Raw genomic sequence first — 22,154 nt, forward strand, 5'->3', positions numbered from 1 at the left:
AAGGCACAGGCAGCGCTGCCTCGGCTGCATTTGTGTGCTGGGGATGCTGGCTGCGCGTGGCCGTTGGGAGACGGGTGCGAGGATGAGCATCGAGGCAGCTCTCGGAGTAATGAAGAGCATTGACTGCCAGAGATGGACATGCATCTCTGAACTAACATACAACGCGTGTCACATACAACGCGTGTCACATACAACACGTGTCCACTGAAGGAGACTAACCTAGTGCTTCTAAAATGGGATTTTTTTTTTAAATGAATTCTTAGACATAGTTAATGCAAATGTATATTCTATATATACGGCATTGAGTCTTGCTTTTTCCACTGTCTACTAACGTCTAGTAAAAGTGATAATGACCTTAAAAAAACCTACTAAATGCAAATCTGATGTTTGTTTGTTTGTTTTTTTTCAGGTTGTTTTTTATTTTAATACAAACCAGTGAAGATGACACCAAAACACGAAAAACAAGTAAGTCATGTCTAAGCTTTATTAAAAAAGGATTTTAGTTTGGTGGTTGTGGATTGAATTTCTTTCATTAAGGTTCACATGGACTGGGCAAGATTGGTTGTATTCTTCGTGCTTTTAATTGCCAAGCTACAGAACGTTCTGGAGGGATGCAATGCCAGTTCCTTCTGTTGAAGTTTGATGGAAGAATCAAATATTCATTAGATCAGAGAGGAGAGTGAGTGACTCTGTGCATAAGGGACTCAAACACCAAGAAAGGAGAGGAGGACTTGGATTTCAGTCTTCTCTCCATCAGTCTTCAGGTATTTTGTAGGAAATAATGGTTGGAGCTGGGTCTGAACTCTGGTCACCAGATATGTGGACGGCAGGAATCGCACTTGCACGTTCACTTTTGCTCAGTTCCAATGAACATTAAAAGTTTCAACAATTATTTTGTCTCAGCTGTTAGTCTCTTATCAGCCTTAGTACTCAGCACGCATGGAGTGAAGATGCCAACACTCCCAGCGTGAAAAGCCGCGTATTCTTTGTGGTTGATCCTTTTACTAATAGGCAACCTGATGGGAAACTCTATTTTTCTCGGAAGCTTTGTGGAAAATGACTCTTCAGGGGTTATTGACTAATCAGATGTGTAACAGTGGCACCATGGAACATGAGGTTATCACCTGATACGATCCTGAACACAGAGATTTGAATTAAAATGTGGCTGGAATGATTAATGCAAATAATCTTCCAATGTGAGATTATTTTTATTCCTCCTCCTTGTGGTGGATTTTGTTCCCCCATATTAAAAATAGATGTTTCCATGTCAGATTTTCTGTTTTCCTAGTAGGAAAATGTTAACAAGTGACATCTCAGAAACACAGTTTTTGTAGTCGAATTCTGTATAGTAGAGCTGCTGGCTTATCCTTCTCTCTGAGCAGTCCATTGCGTTGTGCAGAAATATTTCCAACAGGAGAAAGGAGCAGATGGAAGCAAGGAAAAAAAAAAGGGAAAAAATAAAGACTTCTTGTGTCTGCTTCAGCTACTTTTATGGCATTATTCCTCCTTTTGAGGCAAAATGCTTCAGTTTCCAGTGCTTGTGTCTACATGACCTCAGTGTTGCCCTCTTCCTCTGCTGTCAGCACTCATATTATTTGCATAGGACTGTAACCATGAGGGTGGAGGTGTAAACCGGGCTCAGGGGTCACTTTGGCCATTTTGTCACTTACGTGTGACCCTAACTACTTGGCCTGCTCCTGGCCTTGAGGAGAGGGTAGCAAAATGCCAGCAGTGCCATCCCTAAACTGTGTTTTAGGCAAGAATTAAAAGGCACATCCAGTCAGAGAAGCTGCTCTGCTGATTCCTGCTTGTTAAGTAGGTATGACTACTTTTTGTCGTAGGTATGACTACTTTTTGACGTAGGAAACTAGTTTTGAGGCAGATTTGAAGTTCTTCATGAAGATGTTTGGGCCAACGTGGCTGGTGGGATCCGTATCAAGGCTATAGCACTACCAGCTTGGATACAAAATGCTTTGCCTGTGAATTTAGCAGTTTCCAGGGAGAAGAAATAAATGGAGAAGCCACTTTTTCCAGTAGATTTCTGTAGAGTCTGTATTGTTCCCAGTGCAATAGGCCTCCAAGACCAAGCTTGGGGAGGCATAAACACCTTTTTCTGGCAGGGTATCTACATCTGAACTGGGCAGTTAGGGCTGCTTTGATTAAATCAATATTGTTGTCCCAGTGGGGTCTTGTATCCTGGAGGGGGCTTAAAGGTCAAAAGAAAAGGGATAGACTACACGTGCAATGCCACTGTTTCAGAGCAGCAGACACTGTAATGGGAATTGGGATTAACGCTTCCTGGATTCAAGATGTTGGTAAGGGAAGTAACTGTAAACCTTGAGAAAGGCTGTACTTTTTTTTTCTAGTTGCTTAATGTTTCTCTTGCTTCATTCTGAACTCAGTATTGGTATTTTCTGGTAAATAAAGGGGAAAAAAACAGAAACACCCAGTCCTCTGCTGAAATCCTGGTGTTTTCAAATCTGAGCTGACATTGACTGTGTTTGAGGGCTGCAGTTTGCTGAGGTGCTCTGCAGATCGCTTCTACTCTTGGCTCAGTGATGTCCTGCCTAGACACCTGCCTGCCACAGCGTGTGCAGCAGATCTCCTTTCTTCTGTAGGTAGAATCTGAAGGGTGCTTGGCTTCCTTATTATCGAAATTCAGTGGCTGTTTAATTAGAAATTGAAAATGTACAGAGTTTTTTTTTGTGCAAATGACGTGTTTTGGAATTATTTGCAAGGTAACCCGTAGCTAACCCACAGCATATCCAACAGCAACTTTTAATCGTAATACTTTGGTATAACAGAGGTTGAAAAAGACATCTTACTTCAAAGATTATTTTGATTCTGTACAAAGGAAAGGGTTATACAAGGTCACTTGAAAATGAAGTCATTTGAGGAACCTGGACAAAAGGAAGGGCAATGAGAAGCTGGTACGGTGGTAGATGAGAGGAGGGGGACCGGTTAGGAGCCCTCAGTTGTGACTCCTGGGCTGCAGCAGTTGAAGGGAAGAGGAGTGCAGTGTCCCGTTTGAAGCTTCCTGGCATGACTCCTCTTCTTCCACTTGCAGGACTGATGCATGTAGTGCTCAGGAAAGAAAAGATAGAGTGTTTAGGAGAGGTGTTTGCAGCTCTGGGGAAAAGTGGGACACAGGGAATTTGGAGACTGGGGAAGACAAAAACTTGGGAGAACATAAGACTGGATATGAAAAGATGTTACAGTGGGTCCAAAAGTATGCTGTATCTATATATATGTGCTGCATATGATAGACAGTGAGGCAGGAGGGAAAAAAAAACAACTGAAAAATGGTTTTCTCTTCTTTGTTCAGCATGTTGCTTGGGGTCTGCTCAGGAAAAGTAACTTCCTCCTATCTCCCACTAGCATTTTTGTAAATATAAAGACATGACCCTCAGTTTGTAGACCTGGTTACAACTCCCTTAATTGGTTCCTCTTGGGCCATGTTGGCCTGGGGTGAAAAAGCCAGAGAGGAGAATCGGGCCTCCAGTTCTCCTCAGCGAGGAAAGAAGCAGCAGAGGCGGTGGGAGCCTTTCAAGCGGGCTTTTTGGCAAGGTGCTTGTGACAGACACCAAAAGGGTATCCAGCAGTAATGCAGATATCCAGCAATAATGCAGATAACACCCTGTGACTAGGAGCTGGGCTGAGATGAAGCCAGGGGCTGTGTCCAGCCATCGGGCCACAGGCTCCCTGTCCCTGAAGCAGTACCGCCTGGAAATCAGAGTGGTAAATGATTTAATCCAGACCATAAGCACCTCCCTGCCATGTACAGAGTGCAATCACTGTTCAGGAAAAGACAAAAAACTTTTCCATTCAAGGTTGTCGTCTCTTGTCAGTTGGTTGAAGGTTGCTGCTGGTAGCTGAAGTGTGTGGTGGGGGAAGAAGATTTGGCTGAAGAGTAAAGATTTAATTTTTGACATCTGTGGTTCGGACACGGAGAGACACACTTTGAGAGCCTTCTAGTTCCAGATTTCTTGATTTATGCAAACACGTTCTAAAAAAGCATGTTACTTACCAGAGACACTGTCCTTCCTCCCACAGTCCATTCCTGTACCTGGAGGTCTTGTGCAGTGCCTTCCTCTCAGGAGGAGTGTTTCTGCAGCTTAAAATGATACGCTTTTCTTTGACTGAGTCATTGTTTAAGTGGTTGGCTTAGCTCTTTGGGTGAATAGTTGATTTGAGCAACTGAAGTAGGGCAGCCTATTCGTTTGCTTGGGAAATAGCAGGTAGTTAGGCACAATTTCAACCTTTGTATTTTAAAGAGACCTTTTCCATCTTAGTGTGAACATACAGGTTTAGCATCCTTTTTTTTTTTTTTTTTTTTTTAATATGATACAAGTTTTCACGTGATCATTAGCTGAGGATACTGAGAAACATTTAATTTTTCAGCCTCTTTCAACTCCTGTTAGTGATGCCCAGTTACATGACAGTAAAGCCCCCGGGCCTCTCTCACTCCTTTGGGATCTCTCTAAATTATTATATAAATGTGGGAATTGCAAAGAAATAGACTTTATATGACAACTTCTATGACAAATACTCTATTGTTGACCCCCCCCAAATGGGGAATTATGCTCTGTGGTGCAGCTGTGTTGCTGCCTTGGGCAGGTTGATGGGCAGACTGGAACAGAAGTGCCCTGGTCCTGCATCGTGAGCTGTGCTCCATGGCATAAGTTCCTGGTGTATCTGGAAGGATATGTGCTAAAGGGAGAAAATTAATCTCCTTCCACACAGCATCCGGGACACTGCTTGAGACCTTGATTCCCTGTGTCAAATCTGAGTCCAGGACAGTTAATAGTGGTTCATCCTTTTCCACTGGGCTGGAGTGAGTCATTTAGGGTGTAGAAAAAGGCAGTTCTTCAGCTCCTTGTGATGATACTGAACTCTTACCTCAGATTCCTGAAATCAATGGGTATAAATACTTGATTTAAAAAAAAATAGATCAAATGACGGAAAGTAAGTATTGGGTTCATGGGGCGTAACACGTTCTTTGTCAATGTTGACTACAAGGGTGGGAAAAGCCTAAAATACCTGCCTAGTTCTCTCTTACATGCGTGACTTTGAATGTGAAGTTTTAGTTTGTACCTACTGAGATCACCAGGTTTCCTATGTGTGAAATATGTATGACTTTTCACAGTATTACTTAATCTGAAATATTCCTTTTCAGCTAGCAGTTTGGCAAGGAATTTCCTGGACATGTGGTATAGCTCAGATGATTCATTACTTTTTGCTTCTCCTTTTATAGGGTTGCAAAATTCAATAAAACAGCAGTTCAGCTTTTAATCTGAGCACAGTAGTTTGTGGAACAGCACAGCAATCAAGAGAGTCTTTAAGGCTGCCTTTGTCTTCTGAAATTAATTGCTTGACTTTTATTATGCGCTTGCAGGAATTTGTAACTGTCTTGGTGCGAGACCCCAGGACACGGAAAGAAGACTCATGGCATTCTTACATAGACTATGAGATATTTATTCACGTAAGTATAAAAATATCAGCACAGATTCTTCAGGCTCTTATTGCTGTTTCTGTCCAAGTCAGGGTTCTCTTTGGGGTATTGGTGGAATTTCTTTACACCACTTCTGGGAGGCTGGAGGATATTATTCTCCTTTTTAACAACTGACATGCAGTGGAAAAGGTAAAGTGTGTTGGCCAAAGGCTGTGTAGTTGGTCTGGTGGAGCTGGAAGTTGAATCTGGTGTTGTGTTCACATGTGCGCTCCAGTGTCTTGCAACAGAGACTGTTCTTAGCTTTGCTTATCAACTATAAGACTGTCATAGTTACTGATGTCTTGCCATTATAGAAGAATTTTGATCTTCAGGTATTCATGGGGAAACAACTTTCTCTTTGAGTAATTATCTGGTTGTTTGTACTTTGAATTCTTTTGAATTCTTTTTGCCAAGTTATTTGGTTGCTGCAAGGTCATTGTTTTCTATGTACCTTCGTATTTATATTATGCTAGTTTAGTGGTGCTTAGATATCTCAAGTAACTACATGTGGGTTTGTGATTGTAGTCTACCATATATTAATGGAAGTGTACTTAGGATTATCGTTCTCTTGTGTCTTAAATCTATCCTATACATAATTTTGTTTTGTTGATTATTTTTTTGGTGGAAGATATATGGGAGGAGTTATCCTAACTTCACAAATCTAGATCCAGGGATTGTAATTGCAATGTAAAAAAAACCAAAACAAACCAAACCAACCAACAAAAAAGCAACTAACCAACAACAACAAAAAAAACCCCCACAAAATTCTGAAGTGTATCTACTATCAGATGAAGAATTTGAGAGCACCAGGTTTCATGGTTAATGCTTGGCACAAGACCGAAAGCATTTCCTTCCTGTGTGGGAGAGTTAAGCACTCAGCATAATGAGAGCAAGCAGTCAGATGATGGCTTATTAAATGTCCATTGTGACAAGTACTTCTCTCCTGTGTGGGAATCAGAGCTGTGAAACTTGTACATTTTGCAGTGTGTTTTAAGTACTGGTTCCAAAGCGATTATATTTCTGTCTTTTGGTGAAGAGAAATTCTGTAGATTTGGCAGGGCGGATGCTGTATTACTCTTTCATGGGCATCAGTGTTTCTGAATAGAAGTATATTACTGGCTTTCTCAGCAACTGGTAAGTTGAAATGATGCCATTCAGACCCAGTGCTATATGATTCAGCACTAGGCATCTCTCGAGCTGATAAGCATCAGCTCAGCATCCGACCAGCACAATGCCAAGAGACCGAGCCTCTAGGTCAGTCCTATCATCCAGGCTTCTCAATGGATTCAAAATCTTAGGTCTGCCAGGCCCTTAGACCAGCTGAGTTCCCCTCCTGCTCAGCTCCTACACCATCTGACTTCTTAAATTGTGAGGTATCCCGGATATACATCTATTCCAGAAAGCTGGCATCTTTAGGCCCTCTACGATCTGCATCATGTGGCTGTCCAGGAGTTGTGGCTCCTGGCAGGCAATTGAGAGTGGGTTGGACTGCAGACGGATTTATAATGAAGTCCTCTCTGGTAAGTGGGGTTTCACCTAAGTGTATGCCCCACAGGAAGATTTGGCAAAAGCATTTAATTTCCTTAAGTTGTTTCTCTTTTGATGAATTGACATTTTTCTCATGGAGTAATTATGTTCTGTGGGAAAATTTCCAAATGCTGCTACTTGCAGAGAGCAGTCACATTCCCTGCAAAGATTGACGTTATCTGCTGAAACTTTTTTCTGAGATATTTTTTCGTGTTACTGCAAGTTGTACTGTAATCCAGATCTCTTGCTTTTAAAAAGAAAAAAAAAGCAATGAAAAATTGAGAAGCAGTAGAAGCTGTCACCAGTCCTGTCTGAGAGAAGGCACAGTCCTTAACCTAAACTGAATTAATGTCAAGCTTTCCATTGGTGTCTCAGGGATTAGCATCTCAGAGGTGTTTTTAATACCATACCTGCACTTCAGCTTAAGCTGATTTACAAAGTAAAATGTTTTTTTTTCCTTTCCCAACAGACAAACAGTATGTGCTTTACAAGGAAAACATCCTGTGTTAGACGACGTTTTCGAGAATTTGTTTGGCTTCGGCAGAGGCTTCAGAGCAATGCGGTGCTTATGTGAGCAACTTTATGATACAGCTATTAATAATCCGTCACTCATGGAAGGGGAGGATTGTTTCATCTTAGTTCTGAGAATTATAGAAATCGGAGCTGGAAAGTGTCCTGTGTTTCTTACTAGCACAAATTTATTCTGTACAAAGCGTTTTCTCTGCTTTAAACCCAGAAGAATGTTGTTTGTACCGTGATAGCCTTTGTTTGGTGAGCCCTCCTTTAGTTTGTAACAGACTGGATCTGTGTTTCCTTTTGCTGTGCACAGGTAGCAGAAATAGCAATCTAGCATAGGTGTATGTACCTACTCTCTGTGCTTTTAGGATGTGCTTAGGTTCTGCAAGGACCATAAGAGACCCAGCCAGACATGCATGCAGGCTTAACAACTGGACCAGAAAAATCAGATTAATGTATTTTTCCCTTTGAGATGTGCAAGAAGCCTTCCAGTTTCTCAACCTTGTGTTCCCAAATTAAATTTCGTTAGTTTCTGGAACATGACCTGTGATTTTTCACATGCTCGAGGTTGGCATTTGCTTATTGCATTTTTCTCTGCTGTTTCAGATTGTAATTTTAACTGTGTATTTGCTTCTTGTTTATAAAGACAGCTACCTGAACTGCCATCTAAAACTCCCTTTTTCAATATGAACAATCCTCATCACGTGGACCAGCGCCGTCAGGGTCTGCAAGAATTCCTGGAAAAGTAAGTACAGCCTATCCTAGAGACGCTGGCATTTTTATGATGTCATGAATTTTCTGGTTTAAAATAGCTCTTCTCTGGTACTTGAGAGCCACCGTGTGGTCATCTCTACATGTTACACATTTGTTTTTTCAATTTGCAGAGTCATATTTCATACACGTGACTTCAGCTCTGTTGGTTATAAGCAGACTTCAGCTGGGGCTCTTCCATTGTGTTTCACTGCATCGGTTGTAAATAATAGTTTGGATTTATGTCACTTTGCAATTATGTACTAAGGTTAGGAGATCTTTCACCATGATGTCTATTTCTAGCTTTCAGAAATGAGCTAGATATTCCCATACAAAGCAACAGGCTTCTCTCACTCTTTATATTAATGGAAAAATCAGTGTCTTTTCTGGGAGCCTGGGAAAATTCGAGGAGCGAGGTCTCCTAAAACAGATATTTCCTATAATGCAAATGACCTCATTTACCTGTCTCACTAACATAAACAAGCTCTAGCAGCTGTGACCGTTTCCAGTATAGCTGCAATCTGTATAAAATCATTCATCAGACTTAGCTAAAGCCTCACCTCCATTACAAGGGAGTACTATGTGAGCTTCAGTCCTGCATCCCTCACTCCCGCTGCTGTAACCACTTCGCCTTCTGCGGTGGCAGAGACCCTGTTGGTGTAATTTTCTGCTTTCTCTGCCATTCTTGTAGTACCCTGACACTGCCGGTGTGACAGCAGGCTGCTCACAGCTACTAGGGCAGGAGTTGTGCTTACATTTCAGGCTCTCTTTTGCCACTGCTTGGTGTAAGGGCATGGTAAAACGCTGCGAATAGAGACTGTTCATCTCCTTTCAGTATCAATGTTTCCTTAAATTAGAACTACATAAGTAAAGGAAAAAATAAAATAATTTAGGTAGGCTTTAAGCCTTGTGGTCAGTGGGTAGAGGAATACTGGACCCGCTATTTTTCCAGTCAGTGTATTATAGTTATAAGCCTCCCTAACAGACAACAAATCATTGGTCCTGAGGTATATTTGTTATGCTTAACAGCTGAAAGTGGGGACAGTTATCGGCTACAGGATTACTATTCTGTATAAAGTTATATAGGATCTATGACAAAAAGGATAGCAAATAAATACTGGTTGAAGATGTGTGAGACAGGGAAGGGAAAGCAGAAAAGGATCAGAGGGTTTTTTTTTTTTTTCCTGCATCTCAGGAAAGAAGGACGGTGAAATAGAATGTCTGTGCTTCTAGAGGTGATAGTATCAGTGGTCGTATTTCAGGTCCCTGGGTCTGAGCAGTCCTACCTTAGCTGTGCTGCCTTGTGGAGCAGTATGTTTCCAGAATCACTCTCATTTTTAAGTGTCAAAGAGGCCAGTCTGGTAACCAGGTACAGTACTTCAGCATCAAAAGTATTTACAACCACTGTCTGTGCTTCAGAAGGCAGAACAAAGGGGTAGGTTTTCTTAAAACACATCCTCACTCTGCAATTTTGTGGATATCTGTAGCTTAAATGCTTACCGGCGGCAGAAAATGGCAGCATGCGGAGCATTCCACCTTGCTGCTGTTAGCCCAGGAGTGGAAAAAGAGGCATCTCTGTTAATTGCTGATAATGATTTAAATGTTTGGACTTGGATGCTGTTTAGAAAGGTGTCGGCTTTCTCAGCCTTGGGGAATAGCTGGAAGGAATTTTCAGAGCGAGAACTGTGTTGTGATGAATTGGCCTGGCACCTGATGTGCTGTACCATTGCCCTCTGCCGGCTGGCACCTCTGTGTGTGCTGCTGCTGCTTTGCAGAAGGGATCTTTTTACTGGCTCAGTCAGGCTGCCATGATGTTCCCCCCTACCTTTTTTTTTTTTTTTTTTTTAAGATTCTGAACCAAAGATTGTCACTTCTTTCTCCGAAATTGGATTTGAGGGACTTTTTAACAATGCTGTGCATGTGTATATGTGTGTGTGTGTATATATATATATATATATATATGTATCCACACTTGATTTTACTAAAGCTCTGGTCTGGGTGCTGTGTATTCTGTAGTGTGGCAATGCCAGGGGAAGCAGGACCTCCATGGCATATTAGAAAGGATGTGGGAAAGGGGCCAGAAAGTAGCTGCGTGGGGCGGTGTAACCCAGAACTGCAAAGCTGAATGCTCTGTTCACCCCAGCAACGATCGCAGTCACTGTGCACAAACTCACAGCCCTGCTGGTGTTTCTTTGTGGCAGTGGGAAGACATGGGATTTGAGCCTGTGTGGCCCTGCCAAGGGAGAGGTTCGCAGGTAACACTTTGCAAATGCTCGCAAGCAGTGCAGGAACCAGAGCTCCTCTCTGCACTTCATGCCTTGTGAGGTTATCAGAATCCAAGCCATCTCTGAAATGGAGTTTAGGTCTTCAACCATCTCAGTTTGTGCCCTGTGCTTTTTGCTGTGTGAGCAGGTCACTGTAGTGCCTGGCCAGGCAGGAGCCATGTGCCCTGAAGAGCATGGATGGAGCAGCTGGAAGCTCTCTGGTACCCAGCTTCTGGCCCTGGCAGCACCTCTGTGTTGCCTGCATGTGGGTGGCTGTGGAGTTCTCTTGTCCTCCTTCACGTGTCACTCCACAATGAGTTAGCACGGGGCAAGGTGCCTGCTCAGACAGAGCCTTTGTGAAGCCTCTCCATGCGAAGCACAGTAGCGTGAGAATTGGGCCAACAGCTGGAAACTACCACAAAGTACTAGAGTTTGGTAAAATCAAGTGTCCCATTTTGATTCGGCTTTACTGCAGAAATGCAGGGTAAGACCTGCTTGTCTTACAGGTTATTATCTCTGAGTGATGAAGAGCTGTAAAGCTCACTTCTTGTCTGGGCATAATTTAATATTTCAGGAGGCCATTTGCATTAACGGAAGTCGGCTAGCCCCTTTTCAATTATTAATTACTTTGTAAGAATAAGGAAAATCATGTGGTTTTCCTGGTAAGTATCCTTGTACCTTTGAGGATGTCTGTAGATTCACAAGAAAAGCTTATTCTTAAATTGGAGGTCAAAATTAAAACACTGTCTTATAATATTAAAGTTCTGAAAGATCATCTTTGCTTTCATCCCTTTTTAGCTGCGCAGATGTAACTTTGGGATTTAGATTACCATGCTTGCTTATTAGAAAGCTAATTAACAAAACTGTTTTGAATGACAGTGGGTTCAATCATTGATTTTTATTTTTTTAAATTGAATACAATTGGATCCCAACAAATTATGTGGCTGAAGAAAAGGATTAGTTTTCAAACATGCTTGGGATTGCAGTTGGCATTGCAGTTTACAATTAGGTGGAAGACATACTAAGAGATTTGAAAAATGCAGCACTCGGATCCACAGGAGATGAAGGGCACCCGCAATGTCGCTGCTCCGGATGGCTGTGCGTTGGGCTCACTTGGTGCCAGGGTAAACAAGCCACCCAAAACTTGGCTGTGGAAGGCAGAGCCATTCTCTGGAGGTGGCTGGGGTTTTTCCCTCTTCCTCACACCTCCTTACCTTCCCCACCACAGTCCCACGAGCTGGTGCAGGGTCAGGGGGCTCTCCCAGCGGTGCCACCTCCAGGTATCTCTCAGGGATGCAGAAAGTGGAGACTGGTTCCAGAGGGGACGGATGCCAGCTTGCCAGTCTCAGGCAGGAGCACCGGCAGCCATGGGGCAGGTGGGATCTCCTCAGGAGAGTGGTGACTGCCTCTTTCCAATGGAGCCTTGCTGATATTTCCTATCCCGTGAGTGAAGTGAATAATGCCTAGCAGGCGCATGTCACCTAATCCTTTCCTAAACATGTGCATTATCAGATGCCCAACAGTTGCTTCACAGTTGCTTGCTGTCAGTAACATTTCCTCCCTTATAAAAAAAAATGAAAGGGGAAACACAGTTGGCTTTTTTAAAGAGGAAACTGGGGCTTTGTTTGCGGTGGGCTGGGGCGAGGGGCTGGATGCTCAATAGAGGGCACCACAGCACAGGCTGTCATCTGCTGCCTCACAGATCCTGCGTTGGTTTTTTGGGTTTGGTTTTTTTTTTTTTTTTACTTCCCTTGCTCTCATGATATGATGTAAATGGGCAGAGTTAAATTTGTCGAAAACAAAATCAGAGTGTTAACCTTCCACACACATGCAAGTGTGCATCTGTCATTGTATTAAGTTACAGTAGATACAGGAAATCTTTAGTTAGGATTAAGTTGTACTGTTCAGCCATATGTTGTTCTTCTCCAGCAGAACAGTGTATAATATACCTAATAAAATCATGTTGAAGAAAACCAGATTTTGGACCTCGTCCAAATAAGACAAAACACATGTTTTGTCTTTTTGTAAATGTTCTTGCCATAACAGGGGAAAGGAGAAATACTCCTCATATAGTATCCAGCATTTCCTCAAAAATAACATTGTTTCTTCTGGCTGTAAAGTGACATTTCTTTTCAGCCCCACTTCTTTAAAGGTCTAGAGATCACAAGCATTTACCGAAAGCTTACAAACATGGTTCACATGGCTGCAAATAAAAAATGATTTTATTATCTCTAATTCAAATGTAGAGCCCTACCCTGCAGCCTCCTTAATCACATAAGCGGTCATTAAGCATGTGAGCAATCTGGCCGAGAGGAGTGAGATCTCTGACAAGTAATGACTACTGATGGGATCAAGACTTGCAGGATTTAGCCTCTTGTTCCTATTCCAGGCGCGTGTGGAAAGTCTGTTGTACTCTTAAATGTGCCCAGGCAGTTTATAGGAATTATCACCGTGAGCCGTGACTCCTTCCATTAGCGCGGCGGCAGTGAGAGCCGATTTACATGGCTGTAACCGCAGCTTCGCGCTGATGCTGGCTGTCATAAACCCGTTGGAGAAACACTGGAAGCGCTATTGGTTGTGTGGAAACTGCGCAGGCATTCAGCCTCTGCTAAGACATCCGAGTGTTAACGTTATGACACCCCACCTTTCCTCTTTCCTTTTTAATTTGTTAGGTGGTGGTCTGTAATTTTTATTTTTAAAGTCCTTGGAGCCAAATCCATTTTTTCGATGTCCAAACTCTCACACAGTGAGTCCCCAGGACAGCGAAAGCCCTAGAGAGCAACTGCTACACCAGCACATCATACTACTAGTAACATCTGGTGACAAATGTACAGTTATTTCCTCAAAGGAGGAGTATTTTGAACAGGAAAGCATATTGCTTACGGATAGCACGGAATTTATTTTTCACATTGATTGCTTGAAGGATGCAATTAAAGAGCAATCTAACCTGTTGGTTTGGAGGAGGTGGGAAAAGCGGAAGTTATTTTTTAATTAAAAGAAAGAAGAAATGCTTCAAGGGTATGACTGTGTGAAAAGTGTTCATATATTTGCTTTCAGGCTGGTTTTAAATGGTTTGCAACGTGCCTTGAGTGTTTGGTCCTCTCCTCCCCTTATGAACATATACATATATGCACACCCATGTGATGGGATTCATGAACATCTTTCTATTTCTTCGCCTGAGTTTCTCTTCGCTCCTTTCACCTCCAGATGGCACTACAAAGCAGAAAAGAAAATTACTGTGAAAATAATGAGTCCAATGTAAAGTAAAATTGGAAATTGAATTATAGCTGCAGAAAAAGGACAGTAGCCTTGAGGTCCTGATCAGTCTGTACTCTTATCACTTTTGTTTGCTGTTCCGTGTGTTAGGTTACTGCCGAGTTAATAACAGTGCTTTCGCAGTTCAAGGCTTAGCAGAATTGTACTGGACATGAAATAAAGCTAAAATGAATTTGTGTCCAATATCATTGACATTACTGCTCATTAATTCTCTGGTGTAATGCCTCAAACCATCTAAAATCAATTTTAAAGATTACCCATTATTTTATAAAGAAAATAAAATACATTTCAAACAGCAACAGAGCTGTAAGTGTAGAGTAATCTCATGAACAGTTAGTTACTTGTGTATTCGCTGGTTGGCAGGAAACTTTGGAAGGTACGGCAAGAGGAAAATCCATGAAACAAATGCTCTCCGCAGAATTTAATGTCTTGGTGGGTTACGTGGTATTAGACACGCAAATGTTAGAGTTGCAGAAACGTGCATCCCCTCATTGTGCTCGTAAGCCTGGGAAAAACAGCAACTTCAGTTACTCTACAGTAAACTCCAACATGTTATTTTTATGTCTTCGTTTTTTTTTTTTTTTTTTTTTTTTTCCCCCTAAAAGGAAGGAGAATATTTACTCCCCCAAGTGCATAAACTATAAGCATGGATTTGTTGCATTGGAATACTTTTTCTTTTACTTTTTTGTTACGATGTTTATCTTTGCTTGGAATGTATGTTTATCAAGAGTCAAGGCCGAAATCCTGTTTTAGTGGCCGCTGAATGATGGCTTTTCAAGCCGTATTCATGAAGCTGTTGCTGTCAAGGTGTGTAGACCTCTAAATTCTGTGTTTTGAATCATTTTTAGACAGCATTTGCTGGCTTCTGTTAGACGACAAGGAAGTTTTTCTGTGTATTAATACACTGCATGCATTGATTTTACAGATATCTATTTGCTATGTTTATTTTTACGTAAAATTGTGAGAATTTAGAGCGGATTAAAAAGGCTTTCTCTAGGTATGAAAGTGTGCTTATTTTGAACTTCAATTAAATCTGGACTTTTTGAGACTGAATTTCAAATGCACCCGGTAGATTGTTAGGGACATTGCAGACATTTCCTCGTTGGAAGGTGTCAAAGTTTGAATTATTTGGTTAAGGCTGTGTGTGTTTTTTTACCTAGGCAAATTAAATGTGCATGTAGACAAATATCTCACACTTCCAGTTAGGTATCTCTTATTACTTATTTTGATTTGACAGATTTCTATGGGCTTAGGTGAAGCCAGAAATCCTTCAGTGTGTTTATTAAACATTACAATAATGTTGGCCGCTTTAGAGAACTGTTTTCAGAACGTATTTGTGTTTTTAAAACATTACAGTCCAAACACACCATTAATCTTACTTGAGAGAAGGAACTAATCAGTTATACTTTTCATTTTAGTCAGAGTACCTATAGACTGCGATATTTCTTTCTGCTCTTACTACTTCTTACATTAATGTCGTCTCTTGTTTCCTATTGCATAGCAATCACTTTTTTTGGTAATGACAGTAGCCGACATGAGTAAATATTGACTTTTAATAGTTCTGATTTGTTTAAAAATATTTTAATAATTTTCTGTGGAGCACTGTTGGGCACGGTCATAGGTTCTGATGACTTTATTACATGAGTAAAATTATGTGTACATATAAGCAAGAGTCCCTTGTTAATCATTCTAGGATTTGTGTATTAAAGAATTCCTTCCTTAGAGAAATGTTCCAGCAAAGTTGCATTTTTTCAAAATAGTAGTGATGATCCTCAATTCTCAGTCTTTGTAAAAGTATCTGCACAACTTTCTGTGTTACTGTATTGTATTTTGTTTACTCTCAGTTGATGTAAGTAAATACTCTGTGCTAAATTTACTTGAAGACTTAATTTAAAATACATATAAACCAAAGATTAAAATGGACTTTTGAAAAGAGTAGCTGGAATGAAATAGTATTTACAATTATCTGAAAACTGTTTGCAAGTACATTTAAATCAGTGTTCAGTATCAGCGTTTTTCACTTCAGCTTAAACATACACATATTTGTAAAAGTGTAAATGCTTTTTGGCTATGTCAGCTCTATTGTTTACTAGTATTTCAGACACATGCAGTGTCAGGACTCTGAAGTCCTCTGTACGCACTTCTTTCCCCCACCAAAAAAAATGATGACTTGTAATTTTTAGAAAAGCTTAGTTATTAAAAAAAAAAAATGTGGAGTTCTCAAATGGAGACCAAATTTTCGTAAGAGTATATGCCTCCAACTGCCTAAAAATCATTAATTGATCCACGTGGTAATAACAGATGGTTAAATGAAAGAAATGTCCTTGAAGTTATTCTAATAGCAGATGTGCCTAGCTATTAGCTTTGTGGTTTTACTTACCTAAAATTCCAAATAATGTAATAAGAAAGTAACACACACCTAATCATTTTAATATGTTCATTACCTTCTGTTACTGATTTAGGATTCATCTGAAAACTTAAAAGCCGGACATAATTTAGAATTTGTTCTGGTAAAACGCTTCAGAATATATGTGTGTATGTGTATCTATGTAAAAACATTTGACTTTTTTTCTTTTTCTTTTTGCAGGATCCTACAAGATGCATTATTGCTTTCAGACAGTAGGCTTCACCTCTTCTTACAGACTCAGCTAAGCCCAGAAGATATGGAGGCTTGCGTATCTGGGCAGACCAAATACTCCGTTGCTGATGCAATTAATAAGTTTGCTTCCTTGAACAGACGTTTTCCTATAGAAGAAGAGAGAAAAAAAGGAAAAAACGATGCGGACTCTGAGTTGGAGAGGTGATTTCTGTATTTCCTTACTTTCTGAGATTATATGTACATACATACACATGCGCATGCTTCACTTTTTTTGTTGATGTAATACTAAGATAATGAAAAAATTAATTGACTGAGATTTTATTGAGCTGTGACAGCTCATCATAGAAGTCTTCACACACACCTCCACACTGAATTAATGAATGCAGTAGAAATTCAATTATCTGCATTCTGATTATGTGAATTTCATTTAGTCAGACTTGAATTATTCGCGTTTAAATTATCTTGCTAAAAAAATATCCAACTGCACTCCAAATGGCTAATTAAAAGTCCAAATTTCCTGTCTCTCTTTGTGACTGGAGATAATTAAAGTTCTCCTCTGTTACTCAGGCTTTGAGTGTGTTGTGAAAACCAATTTCCTCTTTTTTTTTTTTTTTTTTTTTCCTTCCCTCTCCCCTTTTCTGCAGTTCATCCTCCGGGCTCAGACCTAGTGATGACAGCATTTCATGTGGATGTAAAGCAAGCCCAGCTTCTGAAGAATCATGAAAAATCATTCCTGAATTGCTATCTTAAGGACAGTACAAAGCAGTTTCTGCTCTGTTTACTGGTTACGTGTACAGCGTAAACACGGCTGGCTGGTAATTTGTATCTAAAAGACACATCATCAATACAGCCGTATGTCCTTACAAAATTTGCAAAACAGACCTTGGTGCTGTTTCTTTGTTGATTTGTTATGTAGGTTGATTCAGGCTACCTATTACATTTAGGTTTTTGTGACTATTAAAATCTCAGTATTGGGTTTGTCATGCTCTACTGACATACGTGGCAGTGAAAATGTTTCCCTTAGTGAGTGCATGTCTTGGATCTGGAAAATAAAGATAACTTAATTCCTCTGCTTAAAAGTTGGTATATCATATCAAATATATTCAAAGCATCTTTTTGTAATTTGCATCAGAGAAGTTTCATCTTTAGAAGTCATTTGACATCGGTGATGAAATTACATACCCCGCAAGGTATTCACTTTTTAAAGTAGCTCAGCAACATCAGCAAAACAACATTTGTACAAACTATATGCTGCTGACAATTTGAGATATAAATACATCTTCCTCTGGTCTTTCTGTTATGTTTATGGAAAGCTTGGTTTTATCATGCATAAGAACCGAAGGCCAAAATTCTTGAGCATGGTTGCTTAGAAGTTATAAATATTAATAAAAATGACATCATTTCTAGGCTTGCTGGAGATTGTCGGTTCCCAGGGAATTACGGATACTCATTTCCCAGTGAAAATCCTGGACGAGGTCCATTGAAACCAATGGCTGAATTTTGCACCAACCTCACTAGAGCCAGGATTTAATTTTCAGCATGTTTTCACTTCAGGCACCTATAATTGAAGATGCTGGGAGAGATGTTTTAGTTTAGCAGCTGAAACAGAGAGTATCTCCATATCTGAGAAAATTATAATCGTATCGCTATAACACGTGGACGGACGTGGACCTCTCCGCTCTTTGGGAGTAACAGGAGCTGCTGATTTCTTTGTGGCTGTAGTTAACACGTTGGAATACTGACTTTTTCACAAACAAAAGGCAGGCTTGAACACAACTTCGTAACCACCAACATTTATTTTGATTAAACGTCAGTTTTGTTCTTTATTGTTAACAGCAGCTGCGTAGTGTCTTGTCCCAGATTCTGTCAAAGGAATATGTTTCACTGTGGGGTTGTATTTATATTTGACATTTAACTGCTATTAAAAAGAGCTAGGGGGTCTGATCACCCTTGCAAAGCTCTCATTAACTTCAGTGCTGTAGTTACCGACCTAGAAATGGAATTTCTTTTTTTTTTTTTTTTTTTTTTTTTTAAGAATTTGGTGGATACTTTCAAAGAAACAACATTTTAACCTGTGAATTAGAAACAATAGATTATTAAATGGCCAGATAATAAAGGTTAGCATGGGCGTGTGTGGGCATATTTTTGTTGTTGTTGGGGTTTTTTTGGTTTTTTTTTTTTTTTTTTTAAAGCATCCAGCTGGGAATCTGGTAATTTTAGAAACATGTTTTAGTAGCCTGAGGATAACATCTAACATCTCTTAGGTAACTACTTTAAGCCACTGTATTTTGTTGATGGTAGCACTTTTATAAGATAAATATCCATGTTTCTTTTTGCTCTGTCTTATTAAATTGCACAAATAGATATAGTCACCTTCTCAGCTTGTGTGTGAGTTAACAGCAAAGCTATTTTAATGTAAAAGTGATAACATGTAATTAAAGCAACAAGTTATCACTAAAAGTAGCTTAAAAAATAGCTGTTATTGCCAGGCAGAGATTTTGATTACTTGACCATTTTTTGGTTTTGTTTTGTCAGGGGTTTTTTGTTTGGTTTTTTTTTTTTTTTTGTTGGTTTGTTTTGTTTTGTTTTTAAGATGGTACGTTACAAGAAAAATTCTTTAGCAAATTTATTTAAAAGATGGAGAAAATATAAAAACAAAACCTGGAATAACGTCTGAGAAATATATTAATGTTTTTATTTAACACAATGTCAGGGTAGTAGTTTTTTATTTTATTTTTAAAAACTGAGCTAAACTGCTGAAGCACTTTACAGTTCTGGCCTACTAATACATTCTCAATATCTGATGAAAATTACAGTGATATAAGGTTTGGGGAACTTTTGTAGCTATTTTTGATTTTTAATTCTAGGAGTTTATCTGTATGCCAGTGAGTGTTTTCCAAATGAAGATGTTTCTGAAATAAATATTTGTTTTCTAATAGTTCTATTGTTGTTCTATTATTTTCTTCATCACCCGGTTCAAAAACTGACTACTCTAACAGAACTGTCTTCCCATCTTGACAGAAACTTGTTTAAATATTTAGCTTTTGAATGTTGCCTGTATAGCTAGTATTACTGGAATTATTCTTATTAAAGAGGGAGGAGAAGTATCCTATGCTGTAGTATGTCTTCTTTTTATATCAGCTGTTTGTAACTGCATATAAATGTTTTAAGGTATTTTGTTTAATTTGGAACATTTAAATGTAACTGTTAAAAATTGAAATGTAAAAAAAAATTTTGATGTCTCTTATGACTTCAATCATTTGGTGATTTTTTTTTTTCCAACACTATGTAATATATTTGATTCAGTTCACTGCTATTTTGATTCTCATTTTTTAGTTTCGAATAATGCTGATATTTCTTGCTGGTTTTTTTAAACAGGCTAATTTATACTTTATAATATAATCTAATTACTATTGCTAATTTATATCTAATTGCAATAATTCTGCACTCAAAAGCTTTACTTTATCTTTTCCTTATAACTTTATAGTCTCATTTTTATGATGATTTCTTAAAAGCTTTTAAGTAATTAAATAAGCCAGTAAGGCTTCTTTTATTTCAGTATCAATATCCTAATCACTTTGACTTACCATGTGTAATTACTTTTCAACTATTTGTGTGATATGTACATGTATGTTACATTGTTGTTGGTTTTGGTGAAAATATAAACAAGTGACAATAACCCCAGTCATACATGCTAATAAATTGTAACTTCAGGATATTGTAAACTAGTATTAGGCAAACTGTTACTTATAGTGTGATTGAAGTATAATTTCAAGAAAGAAAAACTGTCTTTTGGAAATAAAATTTTAATTTAAATAGCAGTGCCATTTTATAAGCGTTGTGAAAATTTATGCTCTTAAATGCTGTGCCATACACCACTGCAAAATTTTGTGTTCAAATCTTTTTTTTGACACGTTGAGCTTTTTTTCCAGACCAATATCTAAATTACGTAGGTACACAGTATTTGTTACTTGCTCTGATGTGAAATACAAGGTACAGATAAAGTCAGTGTGTTCAGCAGTGAGTAAAATAAAACTTGCACATTTCTTTGTAGTCTTTCTGTAATTGCAGGATCAGGAGTAGTCTTGATGACCAGAGAGAATTTAAGGCAGGGGCCTTTTTTTTCTTTTTTATCTTCCCCCCCGCCCCCCCCCCCCCTTTACAGTGTTGCAAAAATTTAAGTAATTATTTCCAGTCCCAGATCCATTCTTTTCATGAAAGGCCTAAATGCTTGAGGAAAGACATAATTATTCTCCGCTGTTAAAAATACTCTGTAACGCGTTACATCGCTTCTTTGCCTTCTGGAATAAAAGCGCTGTAGAAAATAATTCAAGTGACCTTGTAACATCACACTTTCTCCTTGCGCCTTAAACCCCTGATTTTTTAATTTGCGAGCCCTCCCCCTAGCCCACGCGTGTGCGTGGGTGCCTGTGCGCCCGCCGAAGCTGTCAAGCAGGAGCAGGCGAGCGGCAGGGCCGGCTGCCCGCGGGGCTCTGCACGCGGAGGGCTTAAAAACAAACAGAAAAAAAAAAAAAAGGGGGGGGAAAGAAAAGGCAGACCAGCATCCCCGGCCGCGCTTCCCGCCGCTGCCGCGCCCCGGTCTTTCCCTGCGCCTGCTCCCCGCCCGGCCCTGCCCCGGGGGCCGCGGAGCGGGGCAAGAGCCTTACCTGGGGCCGCCGTCCTCTCCGCCCCGCTCCGCCCCGCCCCTGCTCCCCCGCCCTCCCCCCCGCAAACACGGCCCGGACGGTGGCGGCGGGGGTGCGCGCCCGTGCGCGCCCGCGGAGGGGGGAGGGGGGCGGCTGTCAGGGAGCGAAACCGCTCGGCCTTGATCCGGTAACTCGTGGCAACCGCAGCCCGTGGCAACGGCAGCGAGGGGAGCGGGAGGGGGGAGGGAGGAGGGACCGTCCGCCTGTGCTCCCGCCGCGCCCCCTCCCCGTTCCCGTTCCCGCGACCGCGGAAGGCGCCGGCCCGCCTCTCCCCGCGGAGACCGGTTCCGCACCCCCACCGCAGCCCCTTGTTCCGCCCTGGGCTCCCCCCTGCCCCGCCGCCCCGCTCCCGCGCAGGCGGGGCCTCCGCCCCGCGCTCCTCCCACCTCCCCGGCAGCGGGCGCGCCGCGCCGCCAGGGGGCGCTGTGGGGCAGGGAGACGCGCGCAACCGGGCGGGGCGCGGGGCGGGCAGGGGCGGTGGCTCCCGCGGTGAGAGCGCACTTCGTGTCCGCGGCTTTCCGCGGGGGTTATGGAGTTATGCTTCTTTTATTTCTCCGTTTTGCTGCGCCCCATCCCTTCACCCCCCCACACACCCCCATCTCAGAGCTCCTTCCGCAGTCGCGCATCTCCACAGTCACGCAAAACAGGGAGGCGCCCCCCGCGCCGCGGATGGGGCTCAGCCGGGGCGAGGAGGGGGGGCTGCACCTCCCTCCCCACGGGGGAGCCCCCGCTGGCCCCCCACTCACCGATCCCCACGGCACGGCAGCGCAGGGCTCGGCAATTTACATTTTTTTTTTCCCATTTTTTAATCTATTTTTTTGTACAAAAGCGATTAGGGGCCAGCGCAAAGCCAAGGCGTGACATTTACTAGCCTCCGTGGCAGGCGGGCTGTGCTTAAATGGAGGCCTTTCCGCGGAACAACAAGAGCCAAAAGGCCTTGTGTCACCCCGTTATGTAAGACACAATCTCGCCTGAAAATGCACAATGAATCGGGAAGGATTTATGTAATTAATTGACCAGTCTTA

The 22,154-nt window shown here is 41.2% G+C and overlaps 1 protein-coding gene and 1 long non-coding RNA gene across 3 annotated transcripts; one reads left to right on the forward strand and one right to left on the reverse strand.

Annotated features, from left to right (window-relative positions):
• Nucleotides 1–412: 412 nt before the first annotated feature.
• On the forward strand, nucleotides 413–20,244 carry SNX10 (sorting nexin 10). Its single transcript, XM_010115870.2, has 7 exons — nucleotides 413–465; nucleotides 5,396–5,482; nucleotides 7,488–7,588; nucleotides 8,181–8,279; nucleotides 16,412–16,624; nucleotides 17,068–18,582; nucleotides 18,616–20,244. Exons 1-6 carry the CDS (start codon nucleotides 442–444, stop codon nucleotides 17,144–17,146), a joined length of 603 nt encoding a protein of 200 aa, XP_010114172.2. The 5' UTR covers nucleotides 413–441; the 3' UTR covers nucleotides 17,147–18,582; nucleotides 18,616–20,244.
• On the reverse strand, nucleotides 13,428–21,284 carry LOC147601628 (uncharacterized). Of its 2 annotated transcripts, XR_015257886.1 has the most exons (4): nucleotides 21,091–21,284; nucleotides 16,455–16,569; nucleotides 14,166–14,329; nucleotides 13,428–13,761 (listed from the first exon to the last, which is right to left on the reverse strand). It is a non-coding gene; the product is annotated as an uncharacterized LOC147601628 (long non-coding RNA). The 2 variants fall into 2 exon arrangements; XR_015257885.1 differs by lacking the exon at nucleotides 14,166–14,329 and having other exon boundaries at nucleotides 21,091–21,270.
• Between the last annotated feature and the right edge of the window lie 870 nt (nucleotides 21,285–22,154).

The sequence above is a fragment of the Chlamydotis macqueenii genome, chromosome 2 (genome assembly GCF_036417535.1).
Source record: "Chlamydotis macqueenii isolate bChlMac1 chromosome 2, bChlMac1.mat, whole genome shotgun sequence".
In the NCBI taxonomy this organism is placed as follows: Eukaryota; Metazoa; Chordata; class Aves; order Otidiformes; family Otididae; genus Chlamydotis; species Chlamydotis macqueenii.